General features: G+C 38.6%; 1 protein-coding gene across 1 annotated transcript; it reads right to left on the bottom strand.

The window, feature by feature from the left end:
• Window positions 1–7,473: 7,473 nt before the first annotated feature.
• LOC118800811 lies at window positions 7,474–18,633 on the bottom strand. Its single transcript, XM_036560952.1, has 6 exons — window positions 18,567–18,633; window positions 13,537–13,604; window positions 11,719–12,012; window positions 8,982–9,269; window positions 8,565–8,855; window positions 7,474–7,815 (listed from the first exon to the last, which is right to left on the bottom strand). The coding sequence occupies exons 2-6, from the start codon at window positions 13,595–13,597 to the stop codon at window positions 7,583–7,585; spliced, it is 1,167 nt and encodes a 388-aa protein (XP_036416845.1). The 5' UTR covers window positions 13,598–13,604; window positions 18,567–18,633; the 3' UTR covers window positions 7,474–7,582.

Consider the following 18,633-nt stretch of genomic DNA (forward strand, 5'->3'; position numbering starts at 1 on the left):
TCAGTAAATAAACAGTGATTGTTCTGTAAAATGTGCAGCAGAGTGTCTCTGTAGAGGATATGTTCACTTATTTACACTTAGAAAACCAACCAATCATGCAGTTTGACCATGGGCACCCAAACTTCACATGCGACTGTACATATTTCGATGAATATATGACCATGCTTCCATATATAGTTATAGCAGACAAATTTTCACAATAGGTTGCCTTCTAGCTTTCAGCTTCCATCTGGTTCCTAGCTTGTCATGTCATTTGTGGACTCTGTTCCATCAGGAGGCTGAACCTACAGAATTATTTTGACAAATTAGATGTAGGGGATCAAATAACACCCACAGGCTTTTGGGCTATTTTTGGAGTATTATCCTGACATCTGCCATCGTCTCAAGCCACCCTCTCCTACATTTTATATATATATATATATATATTATATATATATATATATATATATATATATATATATATATATATATATATATATATATATATATAATCATTTTTTTATTTGTTAATTTTATTTGATATGTTAAAGATAACTAAAATGTTTTAAGTTACTATTTTTGCAGTCTTTACTATCTAAAGCTCAAAGGACTTTATTTCTTGAAATGTTCTAATGTTCATTTAATGTAACTTGTAAGAGTTGCATTATTGTAAATCTTTACACTACACACATCAAATTTATGGTAAACAAATATCGGCCCCAAATATTGGTTATTGATGTCCATAATTACTAAAAACTGGTATGGGTATCGGCCCTGAAAAAAAACGACCCCTAGGCCAACCTCTAGTTAGGATAATACGCTCAAATGCCTTTATAGCAACCAAAGTAAGTGCTAAGAGTCTAAAATCATTGAGTGAGGTGGTTTAGCAATTTTAGACACGGGCACAATAACTGGTTCTTTCAGCTACTTTACAATCACCCATTGCTCCCACACAGTTTGTATAATCCCCATAGAAAAGCACTGACCAGTAGAATGGGAGGCTAAGGTCAATGTTCAATGTCAAGCGTGGACTTGAGGGGTATAAATGGTGTTTGACACAGTGTATTTTCACTAATCATATTTATTTTGATTCATATATCTTTATGTATTTTAGTTGGGAAACTAGTCTGGTTCAAACTGTACTGAAATCATTCTGTTTTGCACTGACTTACCAGACGTTTACTGACTGTTACAGTCTCAGTCTGTTACAGTTAAACCCAACAACTTAATACAGGTATAAGTTAAACAGAAGGTGTTAGGAGAAAAAGGTCATTTGTAACAGATACATATTGGCTGCTTATATAAACAAGTCATCAGCCTTCAGCTCAAATACTTTTGCACAGCTTGTGTTGGCCGTCCACGAGCAGATCACACAGCCGCTGTTTAACACAGCCGTCACACTGACGTATTGAAAAAGCCTAGAAACACTGCTGGCCTGAAACTCTTGTACCAGCATAACACCCAGTAACATGTTACTACATGCTAAAGGCTGCAGGATTAGTTACTGCGTTACAGACAGTGAAGTTCACTACATACCAGATCATCACAGTTATAGTAGAATCAGAGTTGCGGGTTATTGTTGGTCAGGAGGCAGGATGTTCTGTTCTTCTGCACTGTGACTGTCCTCTCCACTTCTAACACATCTCATCTCACATCCTCCTCCACACTGACCACTTTTCTTCCTACATAATGAGAGTCCCAGAACCACAATCACAACCAGAAACATCACATTCAGACCCACTGACAACCACAACCAAGGCACGCTCGCTGGTTTGTCCGGACTGGGCGCGTCATCTACAAAACAAGAGCACACAAAGATTTGAAACAGTGTGAGTTTGAACTGATAATGCAGTTAAAGTTCACAGTAGAGATGTTAGAGTGTAGAGACTTTTCCATAACGCACATTAAATCCATTTCTGTTTATTTATGACTGAGTCATAGTTCATTAAACTGGTGATTTTAGCTGTGATTCACACTGAAACACACCACAGCAACTTCTTCACATTTCTGTACACGCCTAAAATATGAACTTAATAGCTCTGCAGTCCACGTCTGTTATAAACACATGCTGCATTGCTAATATCACGCACAGTGACTATCAAACAAAAACATGCCATTATTGGTCATTGATAATCCAACTTTGCAAACATCCGAAAGCTTTTTCACAGCTTTGTCATGAGATGCTGATACTCATACAGTTAGCGCAGTGAGCTGTTTGGCTCAGCCAGCTGAAAAGAGTTTTACACAGTCGCTCAGACGTTCTGTTTGAGCTGATAATGGCATTCTGGAATATTACTGAGCTGTGTTATTTTATGGAAAAGTCATTCTCAAATTATATATACATGTTTTTTACCATGCACAGTTCTCCAAAGAAAAACAAATTAGGCTTCTATTTTTAGGAATAATTTAAATGTGGTAGAGAATATTTTTGCTTCCTTTTAAATGTTTAATTGTTTCATTGACCGGGATTTTGAAGCCCTAACCTCACCCAAAAAAAGGTTTTATTCAAAAGGTAAAATATTGTTCAAAATGTATTTGAAATAAATGAGTGAATGTTCATACTTCATAGAAAATGTTACTTTAATTTTTTTACCACCCATTTAAGACTGTTACACTGTGTAACTGTGATGTTTTTTGCCTGTTATTATGTTAAACTGTAGCACTCCTGGTGCAGCAGTTTCCTGAATAGTGATTTCTGCTAAAAGATGTAAAAATGGAATATTTACAGAAAGCATTTATCTCAGTCCCACTCTGCTAACGGCTGCTGCCCTCACAAATTAACCTACACATCACCACCAGTAATAAACACTCTTCAGAAAAAACACTGAATCTGTAATAATCACAATATATTCATACCTCTGACGGTCACTGTGTACTCATGAATGTCCTTCTTAGTGCTGGCATGCTGGATGGTATAAACTCCACTATCAGACAGATTCACTTGTTTCAGCTCAAGAACAACTGCCACTCTCCTTTTATAACCACCATTACACTGTAGTGAGCGTCCATCCACTGTACAGATCTGACCACTAGAAGAACCACCTGAACCTGTGCTCTCATAAAGCACCTCCACTGGATCTGGTGTATCTAAATCCAGCACCAGAGACTCACTGGACCTTATCTGAACTGTAGAAACTGCAGCTAAGAAGAGAAACATAATCAGGAACTTTAGTTAGATATAAATCCAATGTAAAGCAATGCATATACAACAATGTAGTTCTATCAGTAATCATTGATGAAGGAAACTGATGAACAGACTTACGAAAAAGGGCAAGGGCTGCATCTCTGAGGTCTGTTCCATCACACTGACATGAACAATCCTCTCATACTGAAATCAGCATCAGTGATGGTGAGAGAGAGATTCCCCTTAAGGTACTGATCATAGATCATCTGATATCCCTCCTTTGATCTGCATGAAGTCTGATCACATTGCTGCAGTTTTCACTTCTGATCCATGTAGCCAAACCAGAACAGTCCCCAAAGCAGGGCAGAGTAGCATTCCCATGAACCTCCGATAATACTGATACTTCAACTAAAATTGAGAGTGGAAGAGATTAAAACATTTATTTTCGCTCCCGAGTGGCGCAACCGTCTAAGCGTTGGCCCTGTCATCAGGAGATCGCGAGTTCGATCCCTGGTGATGCTACAGCCATCCGTAGCCGGGAGTCCAAGAGAGCACAATTGGCCTCGCTCTCGCTGGGTGGGTGGGATGGCCCCTCCTTCTCCCCCCATCACTCAGCGCGATGCTAGTCAGCGCAGGCGTCTGTTAGCTGACGTAACAGATCTGGCGGTTGGCGCTTTCCTCCGAGCGCGTTCGGCTGTCCAGTGACGTTGCGTGAGCGGCAGTTCGAAAAGAAGCGGTGGTTGGTTTCACAGGTCTCGGAGGAAGCCTGTGTTAGCCTTCACCCTCCTAGCGTTGATAGCATCGTGTGATTGGGGGAGTCCTAACTAGCGGGTGGAATTGGAGACGACCAAACTGGGGAGAAAATCGGGTAAAAAACAAAAAAAACCATTTATTTTCATGATTAGATTTCATTAGTAGTTTACAAAATAAAAATGAGCAGTTTGATAGACAGGAGACTCTTCTGCTCTGTGGCAAGTTTTTTTGGTCAAGATTCGGAGTCTCCAGTAAACATGAAAGATGTATATGAATCATAGATTTATTGATTAGTTAATGGCCACACATGTGCAAGAGCCCCAATAAGCCCACCTGTGTTCCGAATACACTTAAGCCCCCTTGCACTTTAGGAATGCACTGGAATTTCAGCCACCAAAGTGGCACTTCCAGTTTTTGATCAGAGAAAAAAAAAAGTGTTAAAATATAAAAACAAATGTGTCTTAAATTTCAGAACTCAGTCTAAACTTGGTGAAGGAGCGTCTTCTGAGGATGTGAGGGAATTATCTACTACAGTCGTAACATCATCAGTATGATGTTGATTTTGAGATCATTTGAGGCCGAAACATCGAGCCAGACCTTCTTTTAGAGTCTGTGTGGGTGACATTAACACGTAAAGACGTACGACGTGGTGTGAAAAATTCAATGCCTCTGACTTTTAAATGATTATTTCAGGCTTTACAGGGCGACTCACAGCAGAACACACTCACCATATTTTAGCCTGTTTACATTCTCTGTTTACATTCTCCTCAGTCAGTAATGATACTGCTTTCAGTTTTAACTAAAATAATCTTACAGCAGCTTTAAAAACAAAATAAAAACGAGTTTTAGAAGTAGTGCAAACAGTCTAGATCAGTGTTCACCAAACCTGGTCCTGTCCTGCACATTTAGAGCAATCATCATAGGTCCTCTTACTGCACAAAATGTAGAAGATTGTATGCTTTGACTTGCAGGCCATCAGACCTCTACATCAAAATTTTGCAGAGATTCAAATTCCACACACACAAAAAAATGAAAAGCCGACGACTACGCCACTGTTTCTGAATCAGGTAGAGAAGTCTGTTTTTAGCTTTTCACCACATTTGAATTATGGAGTTAGGGTTAATGATCATCTATGCACAGATCACTAGATTCTGATGCCTCTGCTCTACAGTTTAATGAAAAACTAAACTGTTTGAGATGACAACAGTCATCAATCATGAGCAATGACATGAAGTTCTGCATGCTTAATAAATGAGAACAGCAACAGGCATAAGCACATAAACAATGTGATGGCAGCATTTTCAAAAAGCTGCATTTTGCCTGTCCTCACAAAACACAGAAAAAACGCAAAAAAATTTGTGTAAAAAACACTCATTTTCTAGCTGCTAGCATACATGGTGTTAATGTTAGCTCAGTTGAAAAAGTTCTCCTTTAAAAACACTTTTAGGCACAATGACCTAGCGGTTAAGACTCTCTAAGTTAAGACCTGGTGGTGCAACCAACTGCTGGTGCTTTAATGGTTCTGTATCTGTTTATATCTATCTGTTTAACTCTATAGTGCTGTGGTGTTCAGTCCTGGTCCTGGAGATCAACCACCCTTGAAAAGTTCAGATTAAACACACCAGGCTCTGATATTCAGATGCCTCTGAAGGCCTTCATTACCTGGATCAGGGGTGTTTGATTACAGGTGGTCCCAGCTCTACAGGTAGTAGATCTCCAGGACCAGGACTGGTTTCCCCTGCTTCATTATCTGTGTGTATTTGGTTAATGAAAGAAGTACCAGAAACAGTACCAGTAGAAGTACTGAGAAAAGTCAGAAACTACCATTACATCTATATATGTCATTACATATACCATTTTTCCAGAAATTTCCAATTTGTCACTGTATTCATCTCAATTTAAACTGAGGTGTGGAAATTCAGTCCAAACCTCCAGTGTACCCAAAATTTCTCTCCAAAAAACCTCCCTCCAAATGTACAGCCTTTGATTACGCATGTATGTTTACATGCAATTTTAATTGCATTAGCCAGCTGTTCCAAAAGTGTGACTTACATTAAATAAATACCAAGACTTATTTTTGCTTCTATGCTTGCCTTGTATTGCTGTGCTTATCAGAGTCACAACAACGTTGGGTGAATGCTGACGGCTACATTTCAGACTAGTAGCTCATAAATCAGATGAGAATGCATGAAATAAAATGTATATTAGCAGCTTAACAGACTGTGTATGATTTATTTTTTCTGAGTGCATTTTGTACAAAATGATATGTAGTTTTTGTCCCTTTTGTGCTAGAAATAAAGCAGGTTCATTAAGGTGGATGAGGACAGTGAAACTGAAATGATTTAGAAACTAGTAGTCGCAATTATCTTTATCTGGGGTGCAGAGTCGAGTATATAATGATAGATGTGACAGCCTGTGCTTCATATACAAATTTCCACAACAGTGTCACTACATGGATCACCTCAGTGTGTAAGGATGACTCTAAATCTGCAGCAGCCGTTCTCCTGCATTGACACATGTAGTCCTGCATTGACACATGTAGTCTTGAATTGAATTGTCTGCCGCTGGTCAAAACCAGGTTAACTCATTAAGTTGCCTAGCTAGCTAGTTTACTCATATTTGATAGTCTAATGGTCAAATGCGTCATAGACTATAATCAATACTGGTGTGCTCTCTCCACTGCTCTTCTCACTGTACACTTATGACTGCACCTCCACAGACGCCTCTGTCAAAATCCTGAAGTTTGCAGATGACACTACAGTCATGGTCTCATCGTGATAATGGTTGAAGAACTGGTCTTCTGGAGCAGTCACAACTTGAGGTACACTCAAAACAGTGGAGATGATGGTGGACTTCAAGAGTTGTTCCTGGGAACAACAATTACTAGGGACCTGAAGTGGGACACCAACATCCAATCCATCACAGAGAAAGCCCACCAGAGAATGCACTGCATTTCAAAATTCACAAAAGAGAGGTGAATGGAAAACCCATGTCAGTATTTAATGTCTCCACCCTGTACATTTATGCAAAGACTACCACATCAACTCTTCCATCTTTCCAAACTTAACCCTCTGGGGTCTGAGGTCATTTTCTCGATTTACACGTATCTTCTTATACTCTCTTCATATAACATGAAGAATGTGTTTCATGTCTCCACCATCACTTGGCATAATCCCAACAGACAGATCAACTGGGATTCAGGCTTCCCTACCAAACATCTAATATTAGGGAGAGTAACCTGTAGCATCATGCTTTGTGCTATCGTATCTGTACACATTACAGCAAATTAAAAGCTCATCTGCTCATTTTCAATATGGCTAATTGTGATAAAAAACAGTCTGGATTAACTACAAAAACACAAACATATTAAGATCAGATCAGAGTAATACACTATGTTTGGACACCCCTTCCTAGTGTGTGCATTGAGTCTTTTATTGATTGATTGTTTTATTTGCCAGGGCGTGTCAGTGGTAACTGTATGTGATGCGTCAAGATATAATTCAGTTGTAGCACAATACACACAAACATACAAATACAGTAAACAACATACATTATACAATATACAACATTTTGTTTAGGGTGATGGAAGTGGAATTTACAGAACACCTACACTTGACAAAATGCATGTTCTCCTAGCTTCAACTTCCCAATGCAATCAAATTTAATGCTGCATTTGGACGAATGTTCTCTAGGAAGCGAATCGAGACACAGTCTCAGAGTTACAGTTTACTGTTGGTAAGGTGTCAGGATGTTCTCTTTTTCTGCATCCTGATTGTCCTCTTCATTTCCTGCAACATTATCAATCTTAAAACATCCTCCACACAGCCTCGTTTTCTTCATACATATTCCTACAATCACAGACCATATTACAATAGTAATAACTGCAGTCCCCACCACTATCCCTGCCAACTTCAGCACTGACGAAACAATCTTCTGTTCTCCAGGCGGATCTGGATCATCTACAAAACAAACACCACAAAGATTCGCAACAGTGTTAGTTTTAATTGATAACACAATAAAAAAGTGTACAGTAGTGTACAATTCCTTTAAATGGTGGTTCTCAGTCTATTTTAGCTGTGACCCCCTTCACACATGAGCACACCAGAGCAGCTTCTTCACAGTTCTGCGTGCACACAAGACAAGAACCTCATAGTGCTGCAAGTGTTTTTATTCTTTCATTTAAACAGTCCTAATATCTTACCCAAACATGGCACTGAGACACAAATGAGCTGCGATATTTTACAAAAGTCTTTTTTTTATTTGGCTACCATGCATGGTTCTCCAAAGTTAACCCCATGAAAACCTTTTTGGTTCTTTTTTTATTTTTAATTGTTTCATACACGTGGATTTGAAAGCACTAACCTTACAAAAAAATAAATTCTGTTCTGTTCAAAGGATAACGAAGTTTTTCAAAATTAATGTTAAAGCATAAATATAATATGTTGAACTAAATGAGTGAATGGTGATGTCATAAATATATTTCCTTTAATTTGTTTACCATCTGTGATGTTTTTTTTTTGACTGCTATTTTAAACTGTAGCATTCATAGTCAAGCATTTTCCTGAACAGAAAGCATTTAATTCAGTCCTCCACTGCTAACAGCTGCCGCTACCCTCCCAAAATAACCTACACGTCACCACCAGTCATAAACAGTCTTCTGTTTATATAAAGATCTTCTGAATCTTTAATAATCACACTAAATTCATACCTCTGACGGTCACTGTGTAGACATGAATGTCCTCCTTAGTTCTGGCATCCCGGATGGTGTAAACTCCACTATGAGACAGATTCATTCCTTTCACCTCAAGAGCAGGTGAGAACAACACTCTCTGTTTATAATCATCACTGCACTGTACTGAGCGTCCATTCACTGTACAGATCTGACCACTGGAAAAACCGTCTGCTCCTGTGCTGTCATGAAGCACCTCTACTGGATCTGGTATTTCCAAATCCAGCACCAGAGATTCACCAGACTTAATCTGAAGTGTAGAGTTCAGAGCTAAGAGGAGAAACATAATCAGAAACTTTGCTCTAGTTGGGTATAAAGCAGATATAAAGCACTGCATATGAATCACTGGAGTTCTGTCAGTAACGGTCAGTGAAGAAAACAGATGAACAGACTTACCATTAATGCTGAATTCCACATCTCTGATGACTGTCCCATCACACTCACATGTGTACAATCCTCTCATACTGAAATCAGCGTCAGTGATGTAGAGAGAGAGATTCCCCTTCAGGTACTGAGCATAGATCATCTGATATCCAGCTTTTACTGACTGACATGAAGTCTGATCACACTGAGCCACAACATCACTGGGATATCTGGTTCTGAACCATGTAGCCAAACCAGAACAATCCACAGAGCAGTACAGAGTAGCATTCCCATGAAGATCCGCCTTTACTGAAGGAACAGCTAACAGAGACAGAGGAGGAGATTAAAACATTGATTTTCATGAGTAACTCCTGGTGTGGCTACTGCTCCATAAACATAATTGATGTATGTAAATAACAGATTTACTGACCAGGTAATGTTCACATGAAACTTTGAACATCACTGTTCAGATGCAGTCTAGATGAGGGATGAGATCTCCCAGGGTTCAAATTTTACTTGGCCAAACTGTTTATGTGAAAGAACCCCCAATAAGCCCCTCTGTGTTACAAGCACACATGCACTTTAGGAACGCACCAAAAGTGGCCACTATATTTAGTGAAGTCATGAGATTTTTGATTAGCATATGACCAGCATATGGATCCACATGGTACCGAGGAAAAAATAAGAGAAAGAAAAACGTTGGCTGGAAAAAACAAAAAAAAACACAGAGATGTTAGAATATAAAACCGAGTGTGTCTTAAATTTGAGAGTGCAAAACTTGAAGGCAAATCTTCTGAGGATGTGAGTGAATTATCTACTATTGTTATCACATCTTCATCAGTATAATGTTGATACTGAGATCATTTGAGACCAGATTGTCTTTTTGAGCCTGTGTGTGTGACATAAAGACGTGCGACATGGTGTGAAAAACTCCCGACCCGACGCCTCTGACTTTTAAATGATTATTTCAGGCTTTACAGACTCTCAGAAATAAAGTTACTAAACTGTCTCTGGGTCAGTGCCCCTCTTGTCACTGGGGTGGTTCCCTCAAGGGTACATCTCGGTACCTTCAGTCAGGGAACATAACTGAACCATAATCCACTGAAATGATATGTTCTAAGCTGTACTGACTCCACACACCCCGTCTCGTCTCCAGGACTTTATTTTACTGTTCTGTTTAAAACATTCGGTTATGAAAAGGAACAAATATGAACTTTTCACCTGGAAAAACTTATTTAAGGTTCACAATCAGACCTTAAAACAACTGTAGTACCTTTGAGGGAACATTTACATTGTTTGTACCTTAAAGAACGGAAAATGTACCTGCACAGAACCTTTTTTTCTAACAGTGTAGGGCAGAACACGCTCACCATATTTTAGACTGTTTTTATTCTCCTCACTCAGTAATGATCCAGCTTTCAGTTTTCACTAATAAGAATCTTACACGGTGCTACAGTTCAGACTTTACAAGTAAGGTTCAGATTCCATGGGACCCTGTGTGACTGTGATTCTGGTAGCAGTGCAACAATATTGCCAAAAGTTTGCAGAGAGCAAAACTCAAACTTGTACAAGATCTGTATGAATGAAAAGTACAAAATATAGGCAAAATGCAAATTTGCACATCTGAGAATGGAACTGGATGCACCAAAACCCCAAAATCACTCACTTTTTATATTTGCACTTAAATAAATTTATATTCAGGATCTATGTATGTATGCTTTCAAATCATAATTCATGAATACAATGTGTTTTAACTCCATATATGATCCCCAGTATTTCAGTTGCCCAAAAATAGTCGAAAAGCATTAGAATCCAGTCTTTTTATAACCTGTTAGGACTTCAAAAATCAGGTACTGTGTTCCAGGCTTGATCAAACTACTTGTGCAGAAACAGATGTGGATTCTGAACAGAGACACTGCTGTGATTGAACACTGCCCTCACCTAGACAATCAAATAATCTAAGTACACTTTAAACTATCATTAATGACCCCGTTAGAAAATTCCTGAACACCAGCTTCTGACTGGAGATGTGAAGTAATGCACAGCACACAACTCATTTCACTAGTAGGAGTACAGTATTCCGTACAGTAGCCTAGCAACCAAAATGCATTTTGATTGGTCATATTTGACCCAATACGTTTAAAGAAATTAGAAAAAAATGTCATCTCTGTCGTCGGTTTGTGTCGTCAGTATTCCATACACCAGCTTCCACAGAAGGAGTGGTTTTCCGTACAGCGTTATCCCTGCATTTAATTTGAAGTTTTATGAAATCTAATTGCATAAAAATAAACGATGATTATATACATACTGATTATAAAAGTGAATTAATATGAACAGTATGTGCAATGAATGAGGCTAACATGAAAAAAAAAGCCTAGTTAACAGCTCAGTATCAAACATACTGCATTTCTTGATGATAGCCGAACGTTAAATATTTGTTGGGGTGCTAAATATGATGTTTAAATGTGCTAAAATGTATTCATATCACCTCATTCACATTGGCATCACTAGGTTTCCCCACCCGCCGTTATTGTGTTGCACTGGGGGGTTTGGTCACTATTTACATAGATTTGATGTCCAAACCCAGCTTAGATGGTCTTGCAAATCATTTTGATGGAAACAAGGATATATAACCGTGTCTCAGATGTATCGTCGATAAATGACAAGAAAGTGTTTTTTATTACGCGAACAGGGAAAGTTGCAAGTGTACGGAATACCAAACTGTACGGAATGCTCTTATGTTAATGAAAGAAAACAAATGAACACTTACCATCAACGTGAAGCTGCACAGCACTGATGGTCTTAAGATCACACTGACATGTGTACTCGCTGATCTTACTGGTATCAGCTTCGGGTATGATGAGAGAGTTATTCCCCTTCAGGTACTGATCATAGAACATCTCAAATCCATCCTTCACTGACAGGCATGAAGTCTGGTTACACTGAGCCACAACAATACCAGATTTCTGGAACCACGTGACCAAACCAGAACATCTGTCATTACAGGGGAGAGTCGCAGAGTCATTAAGCTTCACCTTTATTTCAGTGGGAGCTGCTCCAGACACTGAAACACAGAATAAGACGACGGTTAAGAACTGGCTTTGAAAATCCACTGAAATCACAACAGCATTAACTACAATATACACTCCAGAGTAAAACATCTACATAATTAAATCTTATTCAGTGCTGCCCCTAAAGATAACTAAATCAGTAGAGCTTCCACTGTTTACAAAGATCCAGACATAAATCGTACATTGTACATAAATGTGCTTTGTATTTTTTACATAAATGTCAAATCAATACTTTTCAGCATGTGTGCAAACAGTGGGTGTGTGTTCCTGCACTGTACAAAGAGAACCCAACCCTGCACTGTAGAAACAGAACCAAATATTTTACTGTAGAAACCCAACATTGCACTGTAGAAACAGAACCCAACACTGCACGTGTTCATCATGTTCTACGTCTACCATCCTGTATAAGTTCACCATGTTCTAAATCTACCGTCCTGTATGTCTTTTGCACATCCTATCTCATGGCAGGCACCCAAGCACAAATTCAATATTGTTCTGACCCGCACCCGTCTGTTTGTCTTTTTTTCCTCATCCCTTGTTTTTCCCATAGCCCCCCACCCAAGCCCAATTATTTATTTGCTCGACAGCCAACAAACTGCATGTACTCACTCTGGACAGGTCCTCACACTCTACTGCATGGCCATACTGACACGCAGTCCTCGGTCACATTTTCTCATACCTTGTTCTTCCCATTTACATCCATTCATTTTTGCCCACTAACAAGCCAGATACTTTCGTTTGACTGACAGAAACCAAAATGCATGTATTCACTCAGGGCAGTTCCCTAAACTCTAATCCACAGCCATTCTGACCTGCACTCCTCTATGTGTCTTTTTTCCATCCCTCCTTCCTCTCATAGACTCCCATTCATTTTCAACAGCAAGTAGCTACCGCTTGGCAACTCCCTATGAATGACTTAATAAAACACCTCGTATACTGCCAAACAACAATTTAGCAACCACATGGGATACCATAACAACTGCCTGGCAGCCACCTAGCAACCACCTTGGGATACCATGACAACCACCAAGCAACACCTTAGCAACTACCTGTGATACCATAGCAACCACCTTGCCACCACCTGGGATACCATACCAAACGCCTAGCAACACCCTAGCAACCACCTGGGATACTATATCAACCACAAAGAAATACCTAAGCAACCACCTGTTCCATTAATTTAAGAATGCAAAGGTAACAGGCTTAAGTTTGATCTGCACCACTTCATTAAGTAATTACTGAGTCCTTGTTACACTCAGCAGTAGGTTAAAAGGTAACTTACACTAACAGCCAACAACAGTGTGGCTAGGAGGTTAACTATGGAGTTTAAAACAGATGAAAGGCACACAATGAAAGGCAGTCCAGACAACATGAAGAGGGAGAGGAAAACAGTTAAAACAATAAGCAAACAGATGATACAGGAACCAATGGGAAAGTACTTAAATCAATTTGACTGAAACAACACAACCAGAGAAAACTGATTAAGACCAACAACAGAGCATTTTTACTGTACTTACCAGTAGTCAGTGTAGTGATCAGTAAGATCAGGACACAGAAGGCAGAACTCCAGGACTGCATGACTGACCTACAGACACACACATGCACCATCAGTACTGACCAGGGGGTCACTGTGTTGATCTTTATCAGGGTTGGGAGAGTTACTTTAAAAATGTATTCCATTACAGATTACCTGATAAAAAGTAGCTGTAACCGAATACAAAGGATTACTAAGTAGTGTAAAGATTTTTAACAAGAATTTAACTTCAGTTCTAAGAAACAAAGACAGATTATAGATGATTCAAATGTTGTGTCACACAGAGACAGTCACTGATCTCACTTTTAGAGAACTCAAACCTTGATGTTCAGAAATCAAGCTTTGCTCCCCAGGGAAAAAACACCACACAAAAAAGCGTGATTTTTGAAGTGATTTTTTTTAAAAAGTGGTACACAGACTAAAAGCTCTGAGACTAAAACACAGGGGAACAAGTAATTGATGTAGAATGAATGATTCAGTACATTGGATCAAAAGGATTAATATAGTTAAAACTATATTTCTGTCCTGAGACTTTTCCTTATCTGACTTGTTTATTAAAAATCTGTTGTTTTTCATGCCAACGTCAAAAGATCAATGTGGTAGAAATCTGCTTTTGAAGCTCCTCATCAACAATTATCATGAGCAGAGGTCATTCTACAAACTCTTGACTGGCCATGTGTGTTCTCTCTGTTAAAGGGTTGTATTGGATCGTAAGGTCATGCTCGGACTTTGAAGATCGTAATTTGTAGACACCCTAATCAGTTCTCGGCGGCTTCAGTCCACAGAGTTTAAATTGGCATTAAATAGGCATTAACTGGGAGCTGATCGTCTTAGTTGCAAATGATAAATTTGCTGCAAGAATGAAAATGCGGAAATATAAAAGTAAGTCTGTAAGTGGCACAAGAGGCTGCAGCAGCCGTGTAGCAGTGCTTAGCTTAGCAGTTAAACTAGCAGCTCATTCAAAATCAATTAAGTCAACTAAAAGTGCATGAACTGTGTTTTATTCTCATAGAATTTCTACTTATCTGGGATCTTGTGTCTGGATGTCTGATGTACATAAAATACCATATCTTGTATGATCTGATATTTCTCAACTATTTTCAGATTGTTTTTATGTATGTACATAAATGGGTCCTTTGACTTCAATCAACACTGAAATTTATTCTGTTGCCATCAGATTTTTCTGCTTTTTCCCCCCCTCTTCTAACCACTCTGCTAAACAGATGTTTAAAAGGAGAACCGCTGATGATGGTTCCAGTTTCAGACAGACTGCCCACTGATCTGCTTTATCAGCAAAAGTAAATGTTGCAACATATCTGGTTTCAGGGGATGGGTCTGGCTTGGCAAGAGATGGGTGCTTCCTAAATGTATGGCTGTGATACTGATTGTGCATAGTTAGAGGGGGGGCGGGTCAACTTAACCACTGGGAAATTCTACCTCATTCTTTATGATGAATCAGACAGTTTCACATGTCTGATTCATCATGTTTAGGAGAGAATGAGGTAAAACTGCCCATAAACAAACAGCTGTACGTTTAGGAAGCAGCCACCTCTTCTGTGAGGCTGAGAGAAACACATTTTAAATAAGTTGAGTATTTACTGTAATCACTGTTTCTGCTGAACAGGAAACTTATCCAGGTTATTCTCACCAACGTACAAAAGGGGTACATTAGAATTGATATGCCAGCACACTGTTTCCTTAAATAAGCATAAGACAAACCAGTGTTGCACTGGTGTGCAGCATTTTAACCAACCCTGTTTAAGTTAATAAAGCACAATTAACAGTTTCATATTGTAAATATTAAACATGATGCCTAACATAGAACTATGTTTACTAACACAGTTTAAAAAAAAACCAAAAACAAAAAAAATATATATATATTGTGTTCTTTAGTAAAGACAATTAGTTCTACATAGAACCATGAACACTCAAAAACATTTGGTATTTTAAGTGTTCATGGTTCTACATAGAACAACAGCTCTTCAGATTGATGGAGAATGTGTAGTGGATGGTTCTTCTATGTACAACCTTTTCGAAAAGGGTTCTATACAGCACCAAAAATGGTTCTTCTGTTGTTACAAGCTTGACATTGTAACAAAAACCCTTTTTGGTGCTACACAGAACACATTCTCTATCAATCCAAAGAACCATTTCACCAAGCAAAGAAACATTTAAGCATGCAAATAGTTCTTCGAATGCTTTGTGGTTCTATATAGAACCATTGTCTTTACCAAAGAACCCTTGAAGAACCATTTTCATTAAGAATGCAGTGCAAAACAAGCATTTCATATTTCAGAGAAAAAAACCTGAGAGACCTTTGTTTAGTCATAATTATTGAATGGTAAAAAATGAATCACAAAATCACACTAAGCTTCAATCAACAGGGACTGCACAGAACTGTGACGTGTTGTTCCCTCTTTGCTTTATGAAGTTGAGCCTTTTCAGCAGCCCACTTTAGCCTGTTTCTCATTGCAGTGCATCCTGAAGGGGAAGCCCCTCATCACCCCTACAAACAAAGCCAGTTTAACCTCAGTTCCTGTTGGCAGCGATCAGATATATGAAATCAGCTGCCAGACTTGAGTTCTCGTGATCTCGTCTTTTACCCACAGAGCTCGTGATCCGCAGAGTCATCATTTTTATTTCTGTGCAACCTTAAGGCACTGACAATTAGTTAATCTTACACAAACAAGACTAGCCTAAATCTGATTGTTCTTGTAGTCCAGAATTAAGATTTTTGTATTACAATTTCAATAACCGCTCTGTTTACAAAGATTGAAATGATAAGAATGAAAAAAGAACCAAAAATGTTTCATTTTCAATTATGTTACACCACTGAAAATCAGCAATAGTTTAGGAGTAGATTTATTTGTAAGCCTTATTCTACATTTGTCAGAAATGTTATAACACCAATTCCAAAAAAGTTGGAACGCTCTGTAAAATATAAATAAATGTAAATAAAAACAGAATGCAATGATTTACAAATCTCATTAGACCCATATTTTATTCATAATAGAACATCAGATGTTGAAAGTGAGACATTTTACCATTTCATGAAAAACAATAACTCATTTAGAGACTTGATTGCAGCAACGCATCTCAACAAAAGGCTGGAAAAGTAAGTGGTACTAACAAAAAACACCTGGAGGATCAAGTTACAACTAACTCACATGACTGGATATAAAGGTTCACTAATCTGTGAAAAACTGCATCTAAAAATTATTGAATAATTTCAGAAAAATGTTCAACGTGAAGAACTAATTTGCAAAGACTGAGTATCCCACCATCTACAGTACATATCAAAAGATTCAGAGAATCTGGAGAAATCCCTGTACGCAAGGAACAAGGCTGTCAGTCAGTATTGGATGCTTGTGATCTTTGGACCCTCAGGGGGCACTGCACTGAAAACTGGCATGATTCTTTACTGGAAATCACTGTATGGGCTCAGGATCACTCTCAGAAATTCATTGTCTGTGAACACAGTTTGCCGTACAATCCACAAATGCAAAAGTTAAAGCTGTATCATGCAAAGAAAAAGCCATGTCAACACAATCTGGAAACGCTGTCATCTTCTCTGGGCCAAAGCTCATTTAAAATGGACTGAGGTAAAATGGAAAACCGTTCTGTGATCAGATTATTTGAAATTTGAAATTCTTTTTGGAAACCACAGATGCCTTGTCCTGCAGACTCAGGAGAAGAGGGACCATCCAGCTTGTTATCAGCACACAGTTCAAAGCCTGCATCTCTGATGGTCTGGGGTTGCATTAGTGTCTATGGCGTGGGCAGCTTACACATCTGGAAAGGCTCTATCAATGCTGAACAGTATATAGAGGTTTTAGAACAACATATGCTGCCATCCAGACAGCGTCTCTTTCAGGGAAGGCCTTGCATATTTCAGCAAGACAATGCTAAACCACAAACTAACACAAGACAATGCTAAACCACATACTGCATCCATCACAACAGCATGGCTTCACAGAAGAAGAGTCCAGGTGCTGAACTGACCTGCCTGCAGTCCAGACCTTTCATCAATAGAAAACATTTGCTGCATTTTGAAATGATAAATCTGGCAAAGAAGACCCAAAGAAGACCTAGAACTGTGGAGCAGCTAGAATCCTACATCAGACAAGAATGGGACAACATTCCTCTCCTAAAACTCCAGCAACTGGTCTCCTCACTTCCCAGACGTTTACAGACTGTTGTTAAAAGAAGAGGGGATGGTACGCAATGTTAGACACGGTCCCAATTTTTCTGAGATGTGTTGCTGCCATCAAGCTCTAAATGAGTTTCATGAAATGGTAAAATGTCTCACTTTCAACATCTGATGTGTTATGTTCTATTATGAATAAAATATGGGTCTGAGATTTACAGATCATTGCATTCTGCATTCTTATTTACATTTAATTACATTTTACATGGCGTCCCAACTTTTTTGGAATTGGAGCTGTATCACCAATCAAGACTTAATGAATTACATTAGACTGTATATGGTTGAATGCCAGCTGACTCAGTTTATCCACAGACTAAATGGATTGATATCCATTGATAAACATACTAACTGACCTGAGACAGTCAGAGCAACATAACCACTACTTAGTTTTTATTTTATTTATATATTTACTAAATTGTCACATTTTCAAGCTCTTATTAATTCATGATCATCACTTGTACTAATAGATGACTTTAGTAAAATAAAAAAGGTCTCATTCCTCTCTGCCAAGAAGACAACTCAAGTCTTTATTGGTCATGTAAAATCAGTACAAACCCAGTGCCACTTCTAATACTAAAAAACTGTCATTACTAAAAATAAATATTACTGTAACATCATTTACGTGAAACGGTCGTGGTTAATTTAGTCTGTACTCTTTACTGACTATTTGAAACTGTCGAGCTTCACGGTCACCATTTTAATTAACAGTTCGACATTTGGTTAAAGCTGGTCAAAACAAACAATTAAACTTTTCACCTAAAATACCTTTATCCTGCTTATGAGGCTATAAGCAGCAATAAACTTACCTTCTGAAATCAAAATGCTGGTATTTGTATTCTGCTGTGCTGGAAACTCTGCTCTCCTTCTGTACAG

The sequence above is a fragment of the Colossoma macropomum genome, unplaced genomic scaffold, assembly GCF_904425465.1.
Source record: "Colossoma macropomum unplaced genomic scaffold, Colossoma_macropomum, whole genome shotgun sequence".
NCBI classification, from domain to species: domain Eukaryota; kingdom Metazoa; phylum Chordata; class Actinopteri; order Characiformes; family Serrasalmidae; genus Colossoma; species Colossoma macropomum.